At 41.8% G+C, this 25,629-nt stretch overlaps 1 protein-coding gene across 4 annotated transcripts in view; it reads left to right on the forward strand.

The window, feature by feature from the left end:
* Positions 1 to 25,629, forward strand: part of evlb (Enah/Vasp-like b) — a 49,445-nt gene that overhangs the window by 11,344 nt on the left and 12,472 nt on the right. For 2 of the 4 annotated variants that reach the window (XM_085246245.1, XM_085246243.1), the window contains exons 1-3: positions 1,007 to 1,805; positions 20,873 to 21,041; positions 22,939 to 23,116. In XM_085246245.1, the coding sequence (XP_085102371.1) occupies positions 1,711 to 1,805; positions 20,873 to 21,041; positions 22,939 to 23,116 (442 nt within the window). In that variant the 5' untranslated portion in view covers positions 1,007 to 1,710. Of the gene's footprint in view, positions 1 to 1,006; positions 1,806 to 20,872; positions 21,042 to 22,938; positions 23,117 to 25,629 lie in introns of those variants that run through there. The other 2 variants (XM_085246242.1, XM_085246244.1) reach the window with 2 other exon arrangements.

Raw genomic sequence — 25,629 nt, forward strand, 5'->3', positions numbered from 1 at the left:
CCACTCAAAATACACCTTACCCCCACCTTTCACATCGGTGCAACAGTAAAAGAAACAAATTCCTGTACATTTTTACCAAATGATAATGTATCACAAACACCAAAACTCATGATTTCATAGAGGCAACAGAAGTTTGAAGAAGGCTGTTTGATGCAACTCACTGCAAGCAGACATTTGCTTCTAACTTAAGGTAATATTTTTTTCTCATAAACTAACAAATATGAAATTATTATCAAACAAGTAATAAAAGGACATGGCTGAAATTTCATTGGCATGACGATTTCTAGCCAAATGGCACTTTCAGCAGGCCCTAAACTGTGATTTTCCGGTGCCGTCGGCATCCAGAAGTTCTACAGCCAGTTCAATCAATGAAATTGCCTGCTGGCAAAACACAGCAGGACAGATGTGGGTGGTGTGTGCAGGTTGAACTGTACTAGAAAGAGACCACGGGTGTGTCTATTTTTGTGGCATGTCAGAGGATGCACAGTAAATGTGGCAGGGATTTATTGATGTTGAACTCACCCACCCAGCCAGGAGATTAGTTTGTGGCTGCACGCCGCTTACTGTACTTTGCTTGTAATCTATATGTGCTGAGATAAATGGAGCACGGGACATTAAAGAGGCAAACATGGGGCCTCGCATGCTCGAATTTGTGTGTCCACATTTCGTATGTTGTTGTATCCGAAGCCCCACCCAAGCCTGGCACTCCACCTCAGATCATCTGCGAGAAAAGATGGGAGCCATCAGATGAATTAAAATCTGTTGCTCCTCCTCTTTTTTCCCCCCTCGTTCTCGTTCTCTCCCTCCATGCGGACTTACGCATCCTCGTCTCGGCCAATCCGGCGGCTGGCGGAGGAGAGCTGCATGGTGAGGAGGAGGAGGAGGGGCAGGACCAGCAGCCTCCGGGGCTGGCAGCCCGCTGCTCTTCTCACAGCTGGGAGGGGAGAAGGGGAGTGATGGAGAGAAGAGGAGGAGGGAAGGTGGGGTGTGGGGAGGGAGTATGGAGAGGGAGGAGGTAATCCAATGAGACACAGAGAGGAGAGGCAGCGTGAGGGCAACGCCTCACAGCACCGGGAATCTCTCTCTATCTCCATCTTGCTCACCCCCCACCCCGCCTTTCCTCTGTGTCTGAAGCGTAAAAAACCAAAGGACTCTCATCTCCCATTCAGTCTTCTCTGTACGCTGAGGAGTGCCCTCATATTGAAAACACCTTTTTTCCCACCAAATGCTTCAATTTCACCTTTATTTTTACCGATTTTTACTTCTTTACCTGCTGCCAAAGGATGATTTGATGACCAAAAGTGACATTTTTTTCTGTTGACCTGCCGGGAGCCTGTATCTTTTACACGAGTCATCTTTGTTCTAGAGCTCACAGTTGCTGACTGTACACTGGCAGTGGGGAAATAGGTTAGTGTGCCTATCTGGTGCTGGGCAGGAGAGCTGATTGAACGTTCAGTCTGCCAGAGGAGGTAAAGAGGAGGGAGATGCCTTCCTGGTGGTAGCCTTCTGTAGCTCTGCGACTATTCGGGGAGAAGGTGACTAGAATGCTCCCGCTGAACTCCAACCTCTAGCGGAAGTATCAGCGACGGGATTTCAGGGGAGACAAAGGAAGGGAAAAAAAGCAACTGAGGCAACAGACAGACATTTGTTTTCAGTTTCTGGAGTCACTGAACAGGGTTGACCTGTGTGCACCTGCTGTCCGCGGACACCATGGATATCAACCTTCAGTCTCACCGATTTTACTTCCCTCAGATATACTGTGCTGAACCGGGGGCACAGCCACAGCTCACTGAGTTCAAAGTCAGGTAGGCATCCAATGCATGGTGGTGGGGGCGGTGTTTAGGGTGGCATCCATCAGTAGATCAGATCCATCACTCACTGGTAAACGATGGAGTCATCCGAGGCTGATACCTCTAATTGCTTTTTCCATGCAAATTTTACTTACAGCATCATGATTGCATCTTTCACCAGACCCCCAGCTGCTGCTGCTGCTGCATATGAAACGCTTTCTGTGTATGATGAGTGCTGCTGTGAGTGGCTCATTGCCCTTGCAGGGGGATGGGGCTGCATGCTAATGTGTTTGCTAGCTGTGCAGAAAAGTGTCAGGCTCCTTGGAGAAGCAGAGGGCATTGACAGCCTATGAAGGAGATTGCCAAGTTTGGACAGTGCCACAGTTGTGCTGCATTTGCCATCCAGGAATCTATCGCCTTCTTATCGGGCGCCTCTGTGGCTTCTTTTGTTCTCTTCCTTTGCGCTGCTCTCTTTTTCTTTTTTGCTACTCTCTCCTCTCCAATCGCAGCTGAAAGTGCTCAGGGTGGCTTGTTGCACATCCACAGTCGACGCCTGCCGTCGCGCTCACAGACGCATGCTCAGACGTGCAACAGCTTTCCTCCTCTTTGTCTTGTTGAGATGTAATTGTGCTCGGACGGAGCTATTGCACTCGGGCGTGCAAGATCTGAGACCTGATGCTTTGTGACATACATGAAAAGAAATAGAAAATAATCTTCAAGCTCTCCTTATGATCTTTGCCTCTCTCATCCATCATCAATCTTTGCATGCACAGCTTGAGATGTCGTTATAATCTCGTGTGTGATACATTTGACAATTCCTCTGCTAACAGCTCTGATCAGTGCAGCTTTATGGGACTCAGAGCCAGAGTTTTGCCCCACTAAGCAGCTTTGACCTTGGCCTGGTCCAGGCTGGTGGACCAGCAGCTTTATTGGGCTGGAGCGTGTCACTGTCACAGCCTGGCCGTGCTCCCTGATGGCGCCACGGGAGTCTGAGGTCATTCGCAGCTCGGTAGCATCAGCGCGAGGAGGGAGAGGACAGAAAAGTGCAAAGTGAGAGCATCTGTTTCTGAAAGACAGAAAAGGAATAGCTCTGCTTCATCCACTTTACTCGAGCTGTCGTTGGGCATGATGTCATTATTAGATTTTCGACTCTAACATATTGGCTCACATTTCATATCTGCTGCATTTAGCCAGGTTAGTGTTTGTAGTTTTATTGTTATTATTAATGTTATTTTCACAGTGGTTTAAGCCCAGTAGACAGTTAAAGAGATTTCATCGACAGCGTTCCCACCCCTGTGAAATGTCCACATCAGCAAACCCCAGGAAATGTCAGTAAATATCAGCGTTTTTATGCAAACTGTAGCCTTAATGAAAAAAAAAGTAGTCTCACTCATTTCTGGCTGTGCCTCACATCTCTATTACACGAGGGACGCACGCACACACACACACACACACACACACACACACACACACACACACACACACACACACACACACATACACACACACACACACACACACACACACACACAAACCCTGTGTGCATTTGCAGAGATTAACGAGGTTTAAAAGTGTAATGTGTTTTCACAAAACCAATTCAAGCCCATAAGCAATATTAATGTTTCACAAATCAGATTTTATGCAATGAATACTCGCTTAGAAAAGCTGAGCGTGGATTTGATGCACATTCATACTAAGACACTGCCGTATCTGTTCCTGTGTACACTAATCACTTTCACTCATTTTCTGGTAGTCTCCATGTTGAACCCCGCAAACAATAAAATCAGTAATGGGCAGCTTTACAAAGCAGCATCTCTAACTATATTCCTAAAAGGGTGGGCTTAAGCGATAATGAAACCAAGAGGAGCAGAGAGAAAAGAGAGGGAGAGAAAATATTAGACCAGTGGGGGGTGGAAGGGGGAGCACTGGTAAGCAGAAGGAAGAGAGAGTGGAAGCGTGAGGCAGATGGATGGAGGTGAAATTAGAGGAGAAAGGAGAAACCAGTGTGAAGGAGTAAATATGTGGCTGTTTGAACATAGACTTTGATGTGGCATACACCCTGAAAGAAAAACATGTGCAATGGATGCTGGGATATTAGCACCAGCTTCATAGTGGCCAAGCTGGGTAACTAGAGTATAGCCAGATAACCATGACAACCAATGCTGGCCAACGCATGAGAGCATAGATACGTATACAGTGCATGTATACATAGCAATGCACACAGGCTATGCATACGAAGAGCAAGAGCGCTTCTGTTTCAGTGCCTCCTGCAACTACAAAAAACCCTTCTTATTTATTGTGCAGACCCAGTGCACTGATATTTATTAAAGAATAATAAATCATAGTTTCAGTTTTGGATCGCCCACTTAGTATAGTCAATATGCCAAGTCTGTATATTTTAAGCAACGTCCACATATAAATTGTTTGTCTGTCTTCCACTGCAACCAGTTCTGACTCTCAGCTGACCCCAGGCCTGGCCAGAAGCTCCTTCTTGTCTTTTTATAATGTAATGTTTCTAATGTTAGTGTTGATGCACTTTAGCAATCATTTTCAATGTGAGGAAGACAAAAACCAACAAAAGTCATTAAAATCATTAAAAGCTATTTGGCTAGGTTTAGAAGGAAAATCAAGGTTTGAGTAAAATATATATTAAATACACATTAAAGGATAAACTTGGATGACAGTTTAAAACTTCTGATAAAACTGTGATTTTTCCTGTTTTGGCCTCGCTCTTGATAGAAATGGGCCTTGATGGCCAACTCTCCCCTTCAGCTCTCTCTCTTCGTTCACCTTGAAAGCCTCAGACTTAAATCCAAGAGCTGCTGTAATGTAAGTTATTGCTTGAGGATTAAGTCATGGGATGAGGGAAGAGGCTTTCTGTTTTTCAGGATTCTCCGAGGAGACTAAATGTCTGCGTTGTTCCGCACCGTGGCCTGACAGATTAGTGATGGAGTCTACCACACATGCATGTCAAACATAAGAAAGCTCCAATGGAAATCTGTGAAATATTCTAGGTCAGTGACTCTGGTGACTGATGATCTTTGACACAAACATGTAGGATGCTACGGCTTGTTCACAGGATTGAGTCGCCCAATTACAGACACTTGCGAGTATGTTTTATGCAGACTGTTAGGATTTTCCATGGAGAGCACTTAACCTAATGGCCTTTAGCTAATGCTCAACTATAAAAGGGATCATATGTAAACATGTCTGTGCTGACTGTAGTCCTTGTGTGTCGGGGGGTGGGTGGGTGCACAGTAGGCAGTTAAATGGCATCATGGGTGAGAAGGAGCACACCCTCTGGGCACAGCTACAGCTTTCTTTTTTTCCTTTGAGGGATGGGAAGGTACATATTTTAGACGTTGCCAGTCTTTATGCTCCAGCTATGCTCTCACCTTCAACCTCCTCCCTGTTGGGAATTTTTTTTCCCTACGTCAAATGGAGACGCATGCATTTTTTAAAGCTGCTCCCACTTCTCGCTCTATTTCCTGTCTTCCGTATCTCTCTGCCTCCTCGATTTATCTTTTTTGTTTCCATCTTAATTTCTGATTCTCTTCTGTGATCCTCCTCTTTTCTCTTCCCTTCATTTATTCTTCATATTCTTGCCTTTGTCCTCTTCTTCCTCCTCTCAGCATGAGGTCCATCCATTTGAGCCCCTGGGTTGATCTGCAGCTTGACTGACCTCCCTAAATGCATGCACGCGCTTACCAATGGCAGACAACCAAGTTTTGCTCCTCCAATATGTTTACAGCAGTGCACAGCTTCACTTGGATAGAGACAAGGGCAGCCTCGGGCTCTTTGCTGAGTATTAAAGATTCCAGCAAATGCTCATTAGAGTAAAATCAAGGTTCCCACGAACAACTAGCTAGACAGGAAAGTCTGGCTTCTTGCTGCAGCCTTTAAATCCACACCTGCAATAAAGATGAAATGCTTTTTAAATCTGGGCTTTAGCATTTGGGAAATATGCTTATTTGCTTAATTGAAAATTGATAGCACTCTTGCACGAATAAAGAATAAATAGATCCACAGCCAGCACTCTGCATAGCATGAGAAATGTCATATCTTTAGCTTTACAGGTACTGACATGTCATAGCTATAAAGTTCTCCATACAAGCAAATATGTTTCCCTAAAGTGTCCCTGCAGGTCTCACATTTCATCTTAATGTATCTAATCTCAAATCCCATAGTTTGTTTCGGGCTGCCATCCACTCACTGGGGATCTGTTGACTGTGTGCTGTCTCTGTCAGTGCTGTTATGTCAGAGGATTATCGAAAGGTTGTTCAATCCCCGGCTTGGACAGTCTCAGTCGTTGTGTCCTTGGGCGAGACACTTCACCTGTTGCCTACTGGTGGTGGTCAGAGGGCCCGGTGGCGCCAGTGTCCGGCAGCCTCGCCTCTGTCAGTGCGCCCCAGGGTGGCTGTGGCTACAATGTAGCTGCCATCACCAGTGTGTGAATGTGTGCGTGAATGGGTGGATGATTGAATGTGTAAAGTGCTTTGGGGGCCTTAGTAAAGCGCTATACAAATACAGGCCATTTACCATTGTGCCTTGCAGAGACATAAAGGACCATCCGAAGTCTTAAATCCTCTGTCGCTGAGATTATTTTTCAACTTTCTTCTGTCACTATAATGTAATCCAAGCAGGGTCAGACGGAGACAATCCTCAGTTTAATTCCGTTGTTCCACCTGGTGTCTCGTCTCTCTGATGGGAAGATAAGTCAGAAGTGTGCAGGATGGTGTAAAGGCAGCGGTTTTGCTGACTGGAAGTCCTTACAGCTACAGACGGGAATGAAAACCACTGTTAATATCAAGGCAAGAGTTTCTCATCCGCTATGCTGAAAAATGCATGCAGGTGTTGGCCAAACATGAAAGTTGAGAGCACCTAATCTTAAATTAAACCTCCTGCCCTGCCCAGCATGATTTCCCACTGCCTTTTCAGAGACTCAGCATTAGCTCTCAGGGGTAAGGAAACTCTTAAATGCTTTATGCAATCATGCGGCACAGCCGTAAAAGAAACCTTGTGCTCTCTTCGCAGGCTTTCAGCTGGTATTAAACCATAAATTCAGACCTCTTTCTTGGCACCACATCGTCGTGTTATTCCTTTCGGCTGTCCCAGCTGACCTCTGCGGACTGCCGGAGGCGTTCAAGGCATTATTTGGTGTTGGGAAAGCGAACAACAAAACCTTCACAGCAATGAATCATGGACACTAGGCACATCACGTAGTTGGATGTAGTTATAGTTTATAGGTCTGCATTTACCGTCTTTTAGAGACAGAGATTAGAACTCACACAATATTTCACAGCGGCACATACACAAACTTCCACTTACTCAAATGGATGCACCCTCAGATGCACAGTTGCAGCACTGAGAGACAGTCATTTGATGAGACGGGGCATTGTGCGCGCTGTAATTACAGAGTACGCTGTCTGTGGGCTTATGTTGCTGTTTTTTTAATTCATCTCTCACTGCTCAGTCATCTTTTCTTCCCAGCCATATTTTCTAGGCCAAGCGAAGATTCCACTCCAGTTGTCATGCCAACAGATTAGCGTGCTCTTGCGTGGTCTCAGCAGTAGACTCTAGGAGTGCATGCGTGTGCACGTGATCTTCTGAGTGTGTGTGTGTGTTTGTATGCATCTTCTCTGTGGGGTTGCCGGCTCTGACATGCATTCAGATACACACGAGCTGAATATAATCAACTGTGTGTTCACACAGTCGTAAACACAGTGTTTGAATAAAAAGCTTTTCATTATCTAGTCTATCACACATCATGTAGTTATTTAAACTCATTTTCCTGAGCATACCAGCATCGCCTCTTGTCTTGGAAAAATGGAACGGTTAATATTTGGGCTAAAAGCACAGACTATATAGACACAAAACACCACAATGTTACCTTGTGGTTTGTGGACCTCTATTAAATATTGTGCCTGTTGCCATCTTAAATTTTTTTTATGTTTTTTTGCACGGCACAGTTTTTAAAAGTACTACTCTATCTGCTGATACTAATTAGCTTGGCGAGCATTGTAAATTCATAACAAATATCTGTTAATTAATGCAAAGTAAAATACAAATAAAATGAGGAGCAAATATGTTCTGTTAGTACAGTTAAGCACACAGCAACGCACATTTGTAAGCCTGGACTAACTCTATAAAACGGATCACTAATTTGAATTAGCTGAGCTGAAGTCCTAGCTTGCTAGGCTATGCCATGTTAGCTTTCAGGCTTTTCTGTGGAATCAGCTCCCAGTTTGGATTTGGGACACAGACACCCTCTTACTTTTAAGACTAGTCTTAAAACTTTCCTTTTTGAAGAAGCATAGTTGTGGTTGGCTCAGGTGACCCTGAAACCTCCCTTAGTTATGTCTTTGAAGGTTCTCAGTCATCCAGGTCATTGTAGTCTAAGAAGCTTGGAAAGAAAAGCGTCTGGACTTCTTTAAGTTGCTTGAAGACGTTTCACCTCTCATCCGAATAGCTTCTTCACTTCTAAGGTTAAATGGTGGGGAGTCCCAGATGAGCCAAGGTGTGAAAATGGGTATAGGTCACACTCCCGTAGGGCTTAAATCTGGGACTCCCCACCATTTGACCTTAGAACTGAAGAAGCTTCTCTCATGAGAGGTGAAATGTCTTCAAGCAACTTAAAGAAGTCCAGACGCTTTTCTTTCCAAGCTCCTTAGGCCTGGTTCTGCTGGAGGTTTCTTCCTGTTATAAGGGAATTTTTTCTTCCCACTTTTGCCAAACGCTTACTCATAGGGAGTTGTTTGATTGTTGGGGTTTTTCTTGGTGTTATTGTAGGGTCTCTGCCTTACAATATAAAGCGCCTTGAGGTGACTGGCGTTGTAATTTGGTGGTATATAAATAATATTTAATTGAATTATTCTACCATTCATGATAATACTAATGATCAATGATATAACAATGCCACATATTTACATTCCCTAGCACAGACAACAATGATAGTAGCCCAGACATGTCTGAGGGCAAGAGCAACATGTCACCTTCTTTAAAAAAAGGGATTTACTAACATGCTACTTCAATAGTATGGAAGTGGTCTGGCTACAAGTAGTCAGACCTTTAAAAGTACTTGCAAGAAAACTGTTCCCACTAAACGTGGAAACAACAAACTGGTTTCACCATTTGAGACAAAAACACACTATTGAGACAACCTGGATATGCAGGCACATGAGGAGGAGCAGCTGGTTATATGTGACCCAAAAGTTAAAAAAGAAACAAACAATGATTATAGCATCACTGGAGAAAACAGTGGATGGAAATTAGTTATGCAGTTATGTTTTATGGCCAGAAATATGATGAAAACACACAAGTGGAAAAGGAGGTCTTTAAGCAAGTGGTTAAAAAGCTCTTGCCAAGATACAACATCCCAGGGAGACCTTATTTGTTAAGCAGTTATGTTATACTTGAACTTTTTTGTCCTTAGGTTTGTCTTGTGCTTTGTTACTACTGTTGCAATATGATGCTGCTGGCACTTTGTGGCAGTAGATTCACACTTTGAATTAGGTAGCCTGTCATCAGTGACAACAGCTCATTAGAAAAGAAGGATGGAAAATACCCTTTGTTTTGTTTGTACTATCGGTGACTGCTGTCTGCAAACTACAGTAAAATATTTTCTCTATATAGTCAGAAATATTATTGCAAGTTTGCTTAAAATATCATGAGGCTATATAATCCACCTTTATACCACAGTGCATCGATACGCACCTCACCCAAAACATAAGGAAAAGGTTTAAAGTTTATTACAATCAAAACAATATCCAGATCAAGACTTTCTGGGTACCAAACTACAAACTTTTTAAAATCTGATGTGATTTTGGGCATTTTAAACATGGATATAATTTTTGGAACCAGTCGCAAGTGGCCACATGTCACAGTTACCTGCAGAAATCGGGCCAGAAAGAGAGATAATTTTAAACTCTGTCTCCTCAGAGATGAACTTTAAAATCCGCTGCTCTATTTTGGTTCTAATATGCCGTGTCATATCCAACAATAACAGCTATTACTGAGTCACATATAGCAGTTTTTTCTTGAAACCCAGCTTAATAGCCAGTCTGTTTGTAAAGAGTCATAAGATGTTAACCATGACATTTACAAAGCCTGAATTTCACACATGAAATTTGTAACCCATGTCAGTCAGGGGTTATTTTTAGGCTTTTCCTTTGCAAGTTGAGCACTTTGGTTTGTTTTATTGCTGTTTGTATTAGAGCGGCAGGCTGTTTGACAGTCTGCTGTCTGCTCAGGCCCATGTTTCTCTCTTCTGAGTCTTCACTTTTCGGCCAGCCCCCACCACCACAGCACCACCAAAACCTCAAATACGCAGGCAAGCGAGCTGCTTATGTAAGCGGCCTGCATACCGGGCTGAGAGTTTACTTTTCTCTAGCCCATTTTTCACAGATATATACAAAAGCACGCTTCAATGGATAAACATGAAGTGATTTATACCATGGGGCGGTAGACACACTCACATGCACACACACATGCTCACAGAAAACAAGAGAGGTGTTCTTTTAGAATTTAAAAAGAGCCAGAATAAAATTTAATTCGCTGATACCTTGAAGCTGAAGGACGTGTATCACAGACATCTTCACCATTTCATTTCCTGACGTCATATCAAGTGTGCACAGGCATAAATAACAATTCATTTTTATTTCAGATCTGTTTTCAAACCTGCCAAACATGATACGACTAATCCTTCAACACACGATCACATAAACGTAACTTTACTAATCATATAATGGGTTTTTATTTTAAAAAAAAAAACTATGGCAAGCTAACTCTGTCTTACTGATTTCTTTCACAGTACTATGCAAAAGTCTTGAGCCGCCTCTCATTTCTTGAAATTTTGCTTACTTTTGTCATTTTTGAGAATTGGTCTTAATAGAGTAAAGAAGGCATGTCAGACCTAAAAAACTATCTACATTTCATGAACACTATCTGTCCTGTTCCTTTAGAAATAGGGGGAAAAAAATAATCTAAAACAGGACCTGAGAGATCCATTTGTGATTCACTGAAGCTTTATCAGAAATGATATCAATAGATGGAAGTGAAATGGGTAGAAAAGGTAATTCAAAACTGAATTGTATTGAAGCGGTGCGAGATCACCTTGACAGAGAACTGAACAAAAGGCAGCGAGAGTTTTGCACTGTACTCTATATTAGTTGGCTTATTAGCTGATTGCTATCAGAAAAACAGCCAAAGAAAATGGAATCATTTTGTTATTGTAACTTTAATATAATCTAAATGACATTTCATTTTTTTTCTAGTTCAGCATTTTAGAATATGGCTTACTCCCATTAAAATGTTGCCCATGAGTGTTGAGGTCCTTTAGCAGATTTGTTTTCAAACACAGAGAATAATGCATGTCAAAGCTTTTTGATTAAAAGAAAAAAGTTTTAGGAGAAGCGCAGACATGTTCTGGCATCCAGTACAGCAGACTCTAGCTTCACTAAAACTGCAGAAGCAACTGGGAGAAACTCCTCGAGCCACTGATTGTGCATATTCGCCGTGTAAATGGGTGCTTGCCGAGACGCTGGGATAGATGCAGAACACTTAACCAAAGTGGCTCCTCATTGTGCCAACTGGCCCCAGTGGTTGGATTGCAGTAGAACACAGTTTATCCTATTTTCTATGAAAGCTGAGCTTTAGTTCAGGCTCGCTTTGCTCTGACACGCTTATAAATCTTTAAGCTGTCAGCTGTTCTTCTCTCTGCCTTATGCAGCTTTGATGTTTCATGCAGCGGACGCTCACATGTGCAGAAATACACGCGCATACTTGTTTGCACTCTACAAGAACTTCCATTGTGCACCATTTTTGGCCACTTCGCAGGCAGAGGATTCTGCATCATTCTCCTGTCTAGGAGAACAGAGAGCATTTTGTAAAGGAGTTAGACAAAAAAAAAAAGACAAACAATTTGTGGTGCCGATTGTTCTGCCAGCTAACTCTCGGGATTTGGCTGTTCCCCCTAAGCAGCTGCCTGCGGGACAAAAAGACACTTTCTGAAAGCTGCCTTTCTCCTCTTCTACTTAACCAGAAATAGAAAGAAAACAAAAACTTTAGTACCATAATTTATCCAGTAATCGAGTATAATAAATCTTAAAAACCAGTAAGGCAGTGGGAGAAATGGGGAAGAGTCACCAGAGCAGCAGACAGTAATATTAGCCAGGAATGTTGGAGGGATTTAAACCTTAGTCTGGAAATAATGGAGCTGCTTGCCTGGCTGTGTTTTCCTCAAGGTTGCTTCTGCAGCATATTCTGGGGCTACGTGAACACAACTGCTGTTTTTGGATATAAGGAGCAGCACAGCAAATTGGAGAAGCAATATTTGCTTTTAAACGCCTAAGATTGTGTGTTTGAGCCAATTTCTACACCATGATGTACTGTAACCCTCACCTCACCTGAACACACAGATACACACTGATATTTGATACTAAAGTCATCCTCTGTGATGACTAAGCACAGTCAATTACAGTATGTGTATGTACCTTTTTACTGCACTTAAAAAAGATTGCATCAATAGTGTATGGTGTGCAGTGTTTTGAGTGGCCTGTTTACTGGAAAACAGCACTGAGTCTGTGTCAGTGGTGGCGTGTTATCAGGATGTTTATTATGCGTGTATTAACCTCTTGGTCCGCTTCAGCAGCATCACTGGACAAGCTAATCCAACAAATCAGTTTAGAACATCTTGATCCCCGAATGACAGTCACTGCTGCCGGACAGCACATTTCCATTCATGGACTATAGTGTCATCCAGTTTGTTTGATTGTGTTCTGTAGCTATCGTTTTCAAAACTCGGTGAATTGCAAGGAAAAGAGTGCAGAAAATCCTCAGCGAGCAAGAGGAGTGAAAAGAATTTACTGTTTTGATGGGATTAACTGCTGTTACGTGCAGAAGACATAGAGAGAGCGCATTCATCAAAAGTTTGAATGCACAGAAGAAAATTAGACAAATTTGTTATTACATTTTTTTTTTGTATCATACATAGACACTCAAAAAACTTAAAATATCTTCCATGTAATGTCAGATATTTTACTTATATATAGTTTGTTTGAAGCTGAAGAAATACTTTATTTTATTACAATATATCATAATTAAGTAGCATTTTCCCTTGTTTGCCTCCATTTATCTCCTTATATCATCCTGGTATTCCTATTTATCCATATTATATATTCTGTATTTATATATGTGTGTATATATGGTATATTTATGCTTTTATCCTTACTCTCATTCCCCTTTATTGTATCTGTAACATGCAACTTCTGTCGGTGCTGTGCTACTGGAAACTGGATTTCTCAGAGGAACTCACCCGAGGGATTAATAAAGTTTAATCTAATCTAATTTATCTCCTTATAATCTGTATATGAAGCTACGTTTAAATTAGAAGTTTATGGGTGAATATGCCAATAATTAAAAGTCAGTCAATAATTTTTCCAACATTGAGATCTCTAATGCAGTTTACAAAACAGCTGTTCTGTTTTGTTCAGTTAGTGTGCGATTTCTCATTTCTCACATACAATGCAAAGTTAAAATTTCGATTTTGCTAGACGAGTGAGCACAACTTTAATCATACTAGGGCATGCAGTACTTGGAGATTGTGGCACAACCAAAATGCAATAAACTTGTGATCTTTGAATGCTGGCTTGGAAGACAGCGACCAGGTCTGCAATGACTCGGAGTCGTTAAAAGCGAGGTTTGAAGAGGGATATTGTGGGTTTGGGGAGCTCTAAGTTCTTGTCTAGCAGAGCAGTGTGGGGAAATGACTTACTTGGAAAAAAGTCAAACTACACTTTTTGTTGTAGATTTTTCTGTTGTGTACAGTCAGCTGACTTGTGCTTCTGCTGCTGCTGCTGTTTCTGAGGTTTCCTCTCTTTGTGAATTCACCAAACTACATTCTACAACACGTACCCCAACATGAGCCATCTTCTCCAAGCAGGTCCTGTTACTCTGGAAGTTATACTTCCATCATTAAACTCTCTGTTGCAGAATTCTCTCATCTCATCTCTCATCGTTGCATCCAAGAGTTTACATTTCAAGTTCATCAGATTCCACTGGCAGTCCTAAACTTGGAAAAGAAACTCTCATCTTCCTCTCCTGTCCTCTCTTTCTTACATCTTCCTGATCACATATTATCATTTATTCTTCCCTGGGAAAGCTAGCACAAAAACAGTTGTGTCACATTTGTCCAGCCATTTGAAAGGCTGAATTTCAAATTAACTGTCACTTGTAAAAAGAAAAAAAAAGTTTCTGTTTATGCTTCCTCTTCATCTCCAAGGCTAGATAGATAATCAAGTACTGCGAACACAGATGTATTGACATCTGGATCATGCACACTTCTCAGTGATGAGACAGAAAACAGGATGTGTGCAGGTGGGCTCATTTAGTAGCTGAAACATCAGAGCCATTGAATTAGTTAGTTTATTACTCTAGTGTGAATGAGTCATCACGTTAAAGATTAGTTTTCACTTTTTGTCAGATTTGATCACTATCAACTCAAATTTGCCCAAAGTATGACATGATTATTGCTTTCACAGTAAACATCAAACATTACTTTAACTGTTTGTTCATCAGTCCTCTGTGCAAAGGCCTATGACCTGAATAAGGAAGTGAATCTAATCATCTTTGCACAATATGAAAGGAACTTAAAAGTTGCAGGGCTGCGGCCAGTGTTTGAGCCACTTTGAAAATGTAACTTCACTGCAGTCTTCATACAGCCATAGAGGGGTTTAGATAGGAATCTGTACTGTGCGCGCACACAAATTTGCATACAGCTACAGCTATTTTAGGCAGATTCTTCTTTGTTGTTAGCGCACCGCTGCCTTGAGCAGCAAGGCCCCAGAAAGTGGAGCAGCACAATAGCTTTGATGTTGTGATGTCTGCAGGGTGTTGTACTGTAAGAGCTGCAGCCAGTATACTGAGAGAGACAGGGACACATATATGTATGTGTGTGTATATATATGTATATATATATGTGTGTGTATGTGTATAAGACTTTCCAACAGCACAGATTACTGCTGAAGACAAAACCTGAACTGACACACTGCAAATGCTCAGAGCTAAACGTGTCGACGGCAGTTCACACAGGGAGAGTGGCACAAAAGTTAAAGACAGAGTGGACTGACAGTAATACTGCAGATATACTATATTGTTAGCACCAGCTATAAGAGATGTTGTTTCCCTTCTTGGGTTGCTGACTCATAGCATGGAAAATTCATTCCAGTGGTAAAAAAGGTCTGATGAAATCCTGAATGCATATTTTATTCATCTCAGAAAGAAAAACCAGCTCGCACAGCAGTGATTCAATCTCTGCTCTTATGCAAAATGCCATTACCAAGCAGTTATTGTGCTAAATTTAAATTCCACCTCCCTCTGGTTTGCCAATTTATCAGCAAAAGAGAGGATCAAAGTGCTAATTATGTTTCATGCCTCATCTTTATTTATTTATTTTTAATGTGTATCGCATCTAAAATACTTCCCTCTCCTCTGCATATGTGTTTTTTTTTTTAAATACCTGTGTTTCCTCTCGTCTGACAGCTTTGCTGTTCTGCTGTTCATGACAGATCAGACGAGTCACGCCAGAAGAGTAAATCTTGTGCGAGCACACAGGAAGCTTGGCACTTGGAACGTAACACTTTGACTTTGCAGGTTAGGGTGCACAAATGTGACGGAGCCAGGTGCCAGTTAATTGAAGGATCACTGCAAAACGCTTATGAACAGCAATCACTGGCTCACACGCTGAGCAGATCTTCAAGAAACAGATAAATCTGTGTGGGAGAGAGGCGAGGTAAGAAAAGCCAAAGATCAAAGTGAAAGACTTTGAGTTGGACAAGCATCTTATTAACCCTTAGCTGACCTGAGACCCAGAAGAAAAGCGCCTAATGGGCACATTCTCTGTGCTTTTAAGAGAAGAAAATAAATAGGAGGCATACACGGGTGTTTCTGGGGCATAATTAGTCTTCACTCCTGCAAACATTTAGCAGCATGAATGAATAATTCATGTGTTTATCATTACACACTCATTAATCTGACCTTAGACACTCAAGATGACTTATTAACTCAATCCCAAAAAAGCATGCGCAAAAGCTAACTTTATAGTTTCTGTGATGCAATTTTATGTTAAAGTCATTTAGACTATCAGGGTTACATCATTCAGCTTTCTGCTGTGCGTAAAGATCGGGACTCTTTCTGCTGCATGCCTCGTTTTGAGTTCAGCATCAGAGGATTCTGGGAGAAAAGATGCAGCAATAATGCACCAGAGCCGGTCGCTGTCAGTGTTTATGTTGCATCCTGTCGCCTATGGGTGCAGTCATCATTGTCAAGGTTACATTACTCAAAGTCACTGAGGGGTGAAAGCATTTCTGACCTTGGCCTGTTTACAGCTTCAGCTTCAGAGCCCGGCCAGAGCTGTTATAACGCTAAAGAAAATCATCTTTGTACGCAGAGGCAAGGCTGAAATGAGTGAGCGCCCTTTGCACTTGTATATAATCCCCATACACCAATCACTGTGCTCTGCAAATTGCACCATTTCTGTGGAAGCGACAGAAGGACAGGATTCCCGAGCAGCTCTCCGAGATTTCTCTGTCTGTCCCTGTCAGCTTGAATTTGCCGTAGCTCTGGCTGGGTGCATTCAGACCCAGGACGATGGCATTTCGAGTGCACGCGTGTGCATGAGTGTGTGCTGTCAAGGTAAATTCAGAAGCATCTTATTTATTCATGACATTCCTGCAGTTGTGCGCATGCGCAGGTGTAATGTGTGCAAGTGTGTGTGTGTCAGTCAGGAAAAACTTGTTTTCATGTCACCCACTTCTTCTCCCCGTCTCTTCCGCTTTTCTGCTCAAGCCTCCTTTAGCTCAAGAGCCTCATTTATTCATGCTTCTGGGCCCTTGATGCCATTTTCAGCTGGCAGCCGAGCACTCCTTTTTAAAAATTAACAGAAGTCAGTCGAGTTAACCGAAATAAATTCAACACGTCATTGTCCTGCTGGGTCCGGTGCGGAATTCAAGCGTGCACCAAAATGCAAGACAGCATTGGTGTGGATAACAAGCTATAACCTGAGAGAATGTCATTAAAACATGGGCAGCAGAGCAGGGTGTGAATGGTCTTTGAAGTCTTGGTCTTCATCTTGTTTGAATAGATTCTAGTCCTGCAGGTTTTTAGTTTCTTCCCACTGCCTCGCTCTGTCACTTTGAAGTAAGGAGAAGAGTTGGTATTGTTTCCGTTATTCCAGTGTTATCCTGGTGCTTTTATTTTCACAGATACTTTTCTCTTTACTGGATCAAAGTGTTTGCTCTTTGATGCTGTTTTTTTGTTCGAGTCAGGCACATTGTCTCGCAACGAGCATCCCTTATCCCGAGGGTTTAAGTGAGGGATACCACGGCGGTGACTGGTGACTCACAAAAACCCCAAAACAACAAAAAAACTTGCTGTTTGACACTATTTGATGACTTATCAATATTTTGTTCTGCTCAAAAAAGAATTAAAGACTGTGGATGGCGGGGAACCCCGTGTTTGCAGAGTGTGCTGCTGGCAGGCTGTCCGTCCAGTGACAGGTGATGCGGCATCTGGTAATTTACATGTGGGGATATCGTCTTCAGTTAGCTTCAGTAAGGAAGGGGGAGTAGCAGGCTGTGTTCATTGGATTTGTTAAGAAAAAGCCTGGACAGTAAAATATCAACACAAATCAAGAATTGCCAATTTACAATTCATACATGCTGCTACTGTTATTACTGATTATTTGGAAAATTGTCTGTTTAGCCCATCAGACTGTGGTCAGGTTAGTCCCTGCCCAGGTAACCTTTATATAGGAAACACAGGTAACAAATTCTTCAAAAACCACCTACGACACTCATATTTGAAACAAGCCACTTTAAGCCATCTTCTTCTCTGATTGGCTGCCCCCCTTGAAAGGAAGGCTTAAGGAAGTGGTAGGAGGTTGCTGTACACCCAGCCAGAGGTTTCCTGACAGAGATGACCATATTGGGGATAAAGAACTGTCTGAAACAGTGTTCAGGAGCACTCTTATGACTAAACTTTTGGCTAACAGGAATTATTTGCACATATTGTGTTCATTATTTAAAGCTATAGCCATAATATCTTGATGCACGAGCAATCATCCAGTTAAGGAAATCCCCCAAAACTGATTCCTTTCTTCTGGACACAGTATTTTCAGTGGAACAGTTTGTCCCTCATCAAAGAGACTCCTTCAGTCATAGCTGACTGCAGGTTTCCCCAATCTTATAAACAGTACATCTGCATAATGACTGAAACCAGCACTACTAACAATGGGCTGTGAGTTCAGTTTCTTTATGGTGAAAGATGTAGCCTTGATTCAGAGATGGTCTTTCCCTTTTAAATGGCCTCCCTGACTCCAAACCAGCGTTCCTCCCTTCCAGGATATGCACATCCTCATCAAGGAAAGCGTGGCCACTAGGGTGGAATTGATAAGGATTTAACGATTCTGATTCCATTATCGATTCTCATTGGCTCCACTTTCAGAGTCACCACCATCTCTAAGCAGCGTATCAAAGACGTTACATTCATGCAAATTAATTTCATGCTGAGTGTTCAAATGTTTGTGAATTTTGTTGGTTTCCTCTCTTTGTTGTGATTAGTGACGGGGTCATTACACAAAAAAGTAATTATTGCACATATTACACAGAACACTTTTCTTAAAAGTAATGCAGCACATTCCCAAAAGTTGATTCTGATCATCTGGATGTAGCGTTTTTAGTGGGAGAAATGTTTTGTCGCTCATCTAAGTGACTACTTCAGTCTCAGCTGACTGTAGGTTTCCCCAATCTTATAAACACATGGCAAACATATGTTTCTACCTGTAGTACTCACACTTTTATGTGAAATAAGTCAAATAAAGACACACACAGCTTCAAGATCAAACACACTTGGTCAGTGTTGTCAGTGAGATTGGTCTATTGTTGAGGTTGGGTTCGTCCTGTAATCTCTTATGAACTACCTTCACTGCTTCAGCGACTGGAACACAAGTAAAGATAGATGTAACATAATATGAGACCATTGTTTCCTCCATAATTGCATCTCTCATCTTCTCAACAAAATCCAAAGTGTTGTGGATGTGGTGTTCAGAGCTGCCTACCAACAGGTTGAGGATCGAAGCCAGAAACTTTGAGGTGTTATAGGTAACTGAGTTGATCGTAGAGACAAATGGTCTTAAAGGTGCACCCTGTTTATGTATCTTCGGTAAACCATACAGACTTGGTGTAGCTTCCCCTGTGGTATGAGATCTGGTCATTGTCTGAAAAAGCCATTTGAATGAGTGACAAAACATTTCTCCCACTGAAAAATCCCACTGAATTTTTGCTATAGCCATAATGTAACTGTAATTTTTTTCTAAACTGTTTAATATCTGTCTTTATGCTAAGCTGTTATAATAACCTCCAGGCTGCAATGCTGCACTTAGACTTGAGATAATCTATCGTCTCATCTATTATCAACAGGGCAAATAAGCCAAATGTCAGCCTATTCCTTCATATAATATCCCATCAGCATTTCCCCCACCATCATGTATGATACACGCTTATCTGCACCATATGCTGCCTCCACTCACACACTCTAAAAGCCAAGACTTTTCCCTCTTTTCTCCACTGCTCCTCTTTTCTGACGCAGCTCTTTCACAAGGGCCTTAAGGCCTGATCCACTAATTTTAGCTTGGCGAGGAGGCAAAGACACAGATGGGACTCTTCTTGTTAATCTCATTTGCAAGTCTAAATTGTTTCTGTTTCTCTCCTGTGTTTTTCCATTTATCGCCTTTTACCGGCACCTTGATTGATATTGTGCAGATACGGAGCACGTGACCTGGAAATGATCGTAAACAGTGCATCATCACGCTCAGTGCTATTTACAGTGTGCATGTGTTTCTGTGCATGTGTATGCATGTGTGTGCGTGTGCGTGTGTGTGTGTGTGTGTGTGTTTGAGGAAAAGAGGGAAAGAAGGACGACCTAGGGGGCTGTGATAACACGATCAGATAGGAGAGCAGGCAAACCCAACCTAACACTGGAGGCCACACACACACACACACACACACACACACACACACACACACACACACACACACACACACACACACACACACACACACGTATTACAGTCCTGCCTCATTAAGAACATGGGCAGATGCTGGACTAGTGCTTGATTACATTTGGATTAGACCATTAGTGAAATGCAGGATTAGAAGACAGAGTTGTTGTCTTGTTCACCATAATTATCTCACTTAAATCCTCCGATTTTACAGTTAAAGGAAAGTTTGACATTAGACGTCCAAATTGCTTGAAAATGACTTTCTTCTTCCTGCGCTGACAATATTTTCACCCTCCTGACCCACTGAGTGTTTTACATGATAAAGACTCAGCCGCTGTCATCAGTGGTTCAATTTTTTTTGCTTGTGACTAATGAAACATAAAGCCTCTTGAATTTATTTCCTCAGGACAAATCCATTCATATAATGGATTTCATTCATATCATTAACGCAGAAATATTTTTCAATGTGCTCGTGTGCAATGCTGTCCTTTGTCGACTATAGAGCTGACGCCTAAACATGTGATGTGGACACATTATTTGTTACAGTGTCATCATCGAGTTTCTTACTGGAGAAACTTATTATGTTGCACATCTAAACAAGTAATCACATAATGTGAAAAATATGTTCAGAAAAAAGGCAAGAGTGTTTTTATTACATGTTTATTACAGAATTAATTATTTTATGGGTGTATATGTAATATTTATTGCCGGTTTTTGGATGTGATTGAGGATGTTGCACACATCAAATACTTCTAGTTATTGTTTTATAACGTCTCTGTCTGATGGTGGCAGTTTATGATAGATGTTTTTGCTCTGATTTTTAGTGGTTTCTGATATCTAGATTAGAGGGGTTAAGAAGGGAAATGTCTACGTCCAGTCACAAGCTAAAGCAATGACACCACAAACTAGAAAGAAGAGAAAGAGGGGCGAAGCTGCTTTGGGATTAACTCTGGAGCTGATAAACTCTCTGCTCCCCACATATGACCAACTCACCCTGTTTCTCTCTTCTTTGTTTTAATGTCTCCTCCAGTGAGCAGAGTATCTGCCAGGCGCGGGCCTCTGTCATGGTCTACGATGACACCAGCAAGAAGTGGGTGCCCATCAAGCCTGGCCAGCAGGGATTCAGCCGCATCAACATCTACCACAACACTGCCAACAATACCTTCAGAGTGGTGGGAGTCAAACTGCAGGACCAGCAGGTAAGAAGTGCAGATGCTGGAGGTAAACTTGTTGCTGTGGGAGGATTGCAAATAGTCTGGATTGTGACTTGACTATACTGAAGGAGAGTGAGTGAACCAATGAAGTCTTAAAAATTTCTTCAGTCAAAGTCTGTGTGTGTGCGTGCTTCAAACCTCGTGAAATCTTAAAGCTCACCCGCCTCCGCTGTGACTTGAGTGAAATCTTCTTCACCGTCTGTCAGCCTCTCCAACGGCAACAGCTCATTAGCACTCGGCTCTTTTGCACCGCCGCAGACGTGTTTGGCGATAAGACGCGGAACACATGTAAACAGCGGGGTTATCAAGCACAGCAGTAATCAAAAACTGACAACTACAAAGATGTCTGAAAGTGGCAGAAAACCTACAAAGATTCAGAAAATGAAAATGGAGATTAAATAGCCAAAGGGATAACTTTTTCTTTTTTGGGGGGTGGTGGAATCTGGAGGATCGGAGCCTAAACCAGCTGCCATAGGACGAGAGGCTGGGGTATACCCTGGACAGGTTGTCAGGCTTTTGCAGGGCTATCAAGTATCATTTCAAAAGTTAAATATTAAACAACTCATTTAAAAAAAGGTTAACTAACAGAACCTACGCCAGCCAGCTGATTGCATTAAGACACTAAGACTTTGACTGCTGAAGTTCAAACTGAATCAGTGTGCAACATAATGGTGACGAAAGGTAATTTAAGTGATTCTGAATATGACATGGCTATTGGTGCCAGATGGGCTGGTCTGTGTATTTCAGAAACGGCTGATTTACTCTGACAATTATCTCTAGTTCACAGTGAATGATCAGGAAGAGGAAAGAGGAAAAAAAATGGCGGTTCTCTGGGTGAAATGTGTTGTTGATGCCGCAGGTCAGACCAGAGTGGTCACTGTTTTGAGCTGAATGAAGCAAACTAAGATGACAAACTAGTGAAGGAAATAAAAACACCTGAGGAAATAACCTACAAAATAAAACAGGAAATAACACGACAAACAATACACCTTTTTCCCTCGCTGTGTGTTTATACACCTCTCTGCATTTAATTATTAGTTATTATTAATCTCTGGCTCTCTTCCACAGCACGTCTTTGTGCCGTATTCTTCCCCACGCTCCCAACTGGCTGCCCCTCCCTGAGCCTGGTTCTGCTGGAGGTTTCTTCCTGTTAAAAGGGAGTTTTTCTTTTCCACTGTTGCCAAAGCACGTGCTCATTGGGGGTCATATGATAGTTGGGGTTTTCTTTATTTTCTTTGTATTTTTTTAGGGTTGAGACTTTACAATATAAAGTGCCTTAAGGCAGTTGTCGCTGTGATTTTGCGCTATAGAAATAAAACTTAATCGAATAAACTCACTCAGTTGGATATAAAATCACACAGCAGGGACTAAGTATTAAAGAGAACACGATACAGATGTCTTCTCTTCAGATGTTACTGTTACTGTGAATTTTGGAATTAAACTCAAAAGAATTGCCCAGAGCTCGAAGAGTTAAGTAGATGTCAGTGGGTAGCTGTGGAAAAACAAGATATAAACGACAGCATTTTTTCACAGCTGTGTTTCTTCTAAGTTACAGCTCATGATGTAAGCAACATAAAAATGAGAAACACAATGACTATTACAAGCTGTGCTGCTCTCAGACACAAAAATGTTTTATCTTTACAGTGGCGCAAAACACAGCGCACTCAGAATCCACAAATCCTTCCAAACAATGCAAGTTATGACCGTGTTGTATGTCTATGGGCGCGCTGCCATCTGTGGATTTAAATCATTTTTCAGATAAAAAAAAAAGAAGAGAGAAATAACCTTGAAAAATAAAAACTCTCCGATAAAAGCGAAATACTTTCCAGTTTTTTCCTAACTGATGACTGCCTTTCCTGCATTCTCCTCTTGTCCTTCAAAGGTGGTCATCAACTACTCAATAGTGAAGGGTCTCAAGTACAACCAGGCCACACCAACCTTCCACCAGTGGAGGGACGCCAGGCAGGTCTATGGCCTCAACTTCGCCAGCAAGGAGGAGGCCACCACCTTCTCCAATGCTATGCTCTTTGCCCTCAATGTCCTCAGTGCTCAGGATGGAGGTGCGTTTTCCCACAGTACAAGACGCACACATGCACACACACTTGAGAAATGGAGGATGTCTTCTTATTTCATTTTATTACTCGATAGTTAGCTCCACTTTATTTCTCTCAGATAAGCACTCTGCACTTTTAATTCACAAAACTGGGCTGAACATGTGTGACTTAACACGGCGGGCAAAATGGTTAAAATGGGTTCAAATGTCATGTCATCATGGGTATGTGAGATTAGCTCTCTCTGAACTTTCCATGAACCAGCAGAGATGATAACCACTCCCTTACATTCTTTATGTACACGTGTAGAGTGATAGTGTGATGCAAATTAGTGTCAAGCAAAATTCAGAGTGTAGCTCTGAACAGTGGGCTGCTTAACTGCTGAAAGCTGCTGGATCATAGCCCATAAGAGTGGGCGATATAGTGGCAAAGTCATATCACAATATTTCAAGAAAATGTGTGACATTTCAGAAGATATAGGAAAGAAATACTGAATGCTTTATTGATGTTTGTAGTAATTTTAAAAAGAGCAACTTTTTCACTAAGTTGCTGCATATTTCCTTATTTTAAGTGTGAATCTATTGAAATGTGAACACAAAAGTAGCCTAGGTTGTGTTTACCCTTGAAATTTCAAAGTAAAAGTGTAAAATGACTGCTTAACACTTTAACAATAATAATAACTAAAGTTAACCTTGTAACTCTTCAGGAGCCTGTATGATTGGGTTGGGCTTTTTAATCAGCTGCTTAAAGCCTTGTTTGGCGGGCGTGGTTTGTGGCGCGGCTGAGGTGGAGGCTGACACACCTGAGGTGCATCAGCTCGTCACGCCTCCCCTGCATATAAGAGTGAAATGGGTCCTGAATGAATGTTTTTCCATTACATGTGGCTGCGAACTGAAAAGCTGCAGCCGGGAACCGTAAGAAACAAGCAACTGAGAATAAAGAAAGAAGTATGCTGAAAAGCATTGAAGTGTGGTCTTTACTGCCACGCCTTGCTTTTCTATCACATTGATAGAAAAGCAAGTATTGATACTTTGTATCTATCCTCTAAGTTCAGTATGTAGCCCACTCAACTGTGTTAAATAAATTGTTTTTTCATGAAATTAAAAAATATACCTCAAACATGCCCCTTTTTGTATTCACTTTTATTTATTGCCTAAAGCACATTTAAACAACAGAAACTGGCCTGAAGTGATTCCAGGTCTCCTACAAACCCAGTTTCAAAATACATTAAAAGTTCAAAGGTGTGTTTTGTTGTGTTAGCTAATTATTTTTGAAATTAAAAGTCACACTGATATAGTGGTCATTAAATGAGAAGCTGCTTTCCTCTTATATAAGCTGCCTTTATAGGTTGAAAGTAGTATCGGTATTGGCAATACTGACCCTGTATTCACTTGGTCACATATCATCAGCTGTTCCTATTATCTCCTCCTTTGTACCCTCCTTGCATTCAGGGTGTTTTTGCCTCGTGTGCTGAAACACTCTTTCCATTTCCATCTTTAACAGATTTCCCTGAAATATTTTGCAGAGCACTGCGATTCATTGGAAGTTGTTGAAGTAGCTCCCTTTTATGTAATAAATTGTCATCCGAGCTCTCAGATACACTTCGGCACTTCGGATATTGCAGTATATTTTTATTTCACATAGAAATTTCCACCTGTATCATTGCAGAGAATGCGATATAGCACAGACCTAACAACCGTAGACTCAGCAACGGACAGTTCAGTCAAGCTGAAATAAAAGATGTGCAGGTCTGAGACTCATGGTGAAATTACAGAAGAGGCAGGAAAGGTTTCCTGCGGGAAGTGATCTAAAAATAGTAGCCATACTTGAAGTTGTCTGGATATCACAGAAGGTTGACTCTGTTCATCTGGATGCAGAGTCTTCAGCAGGAGAAACGACAGTTTGCATATTAGCGATCATGAAGCTGACCCCGTGGCTCATTGATAGTTTTGGTTGGAATGCAGCTGCACTGTTTATAAGGTTGGGGCTGAGCCTAAATTAGTCACTTGGAGCATTGATAAAATATTTGTCACACTGAAAACTTTCTCAGTGTCTTTCAAGGGGCAATAGAGACTCTAACATCACCACATCAATCTGTCATGACATCACTTCACTGGGGGCTTAGCAATAAGATTAATTCTTTAATCTATTATAGATCAAAGATAGAGCTATCTGACATGCAGACAGACACAAATGTAATTATTTAATTAATATAAGCTGCATTTCATTGTGATCCCCACCAGGGCTTGCTGGGACACATCAGTGGAAACAGAGCTGTCGTCAGTGTTATTGGTTCCATCTGTGTTTTTCCTGCTGTAAGCCAAAACGTCTGCAAAAGGTTCTATTTAAAGACTTCAGCAGCGAGTATACATACAAGACAGGCAACCTCAATCCTCCAGAGTTCTGTGTATATGTGTGTGAGAAGAGAGACAGACAAATGTAAACTGAGGAGCGACTGAGAGGCAGAGTGACTGTCACAGCTTGCCAGTTATTACTCCAGCAGCAGCAGCGGCAGCGGCGTG

This window comes from Mchenga conophoros, linkage group LG15 (assembly GCF_057382185.1).
Source record: "Mchenga conophoros isolate Kocher_MC1m ecotype Shallow Benthic linkage group LG15, M_conophoros_male_GT1.1, whole genome shotgun sequence".
Classification (NCBI taxonomy): Eukaryota; Metazoa; Chordata; class Actinopteri; order Cichliformes; family Cichlidae; genus Mchenga; species Mchenga conophoros.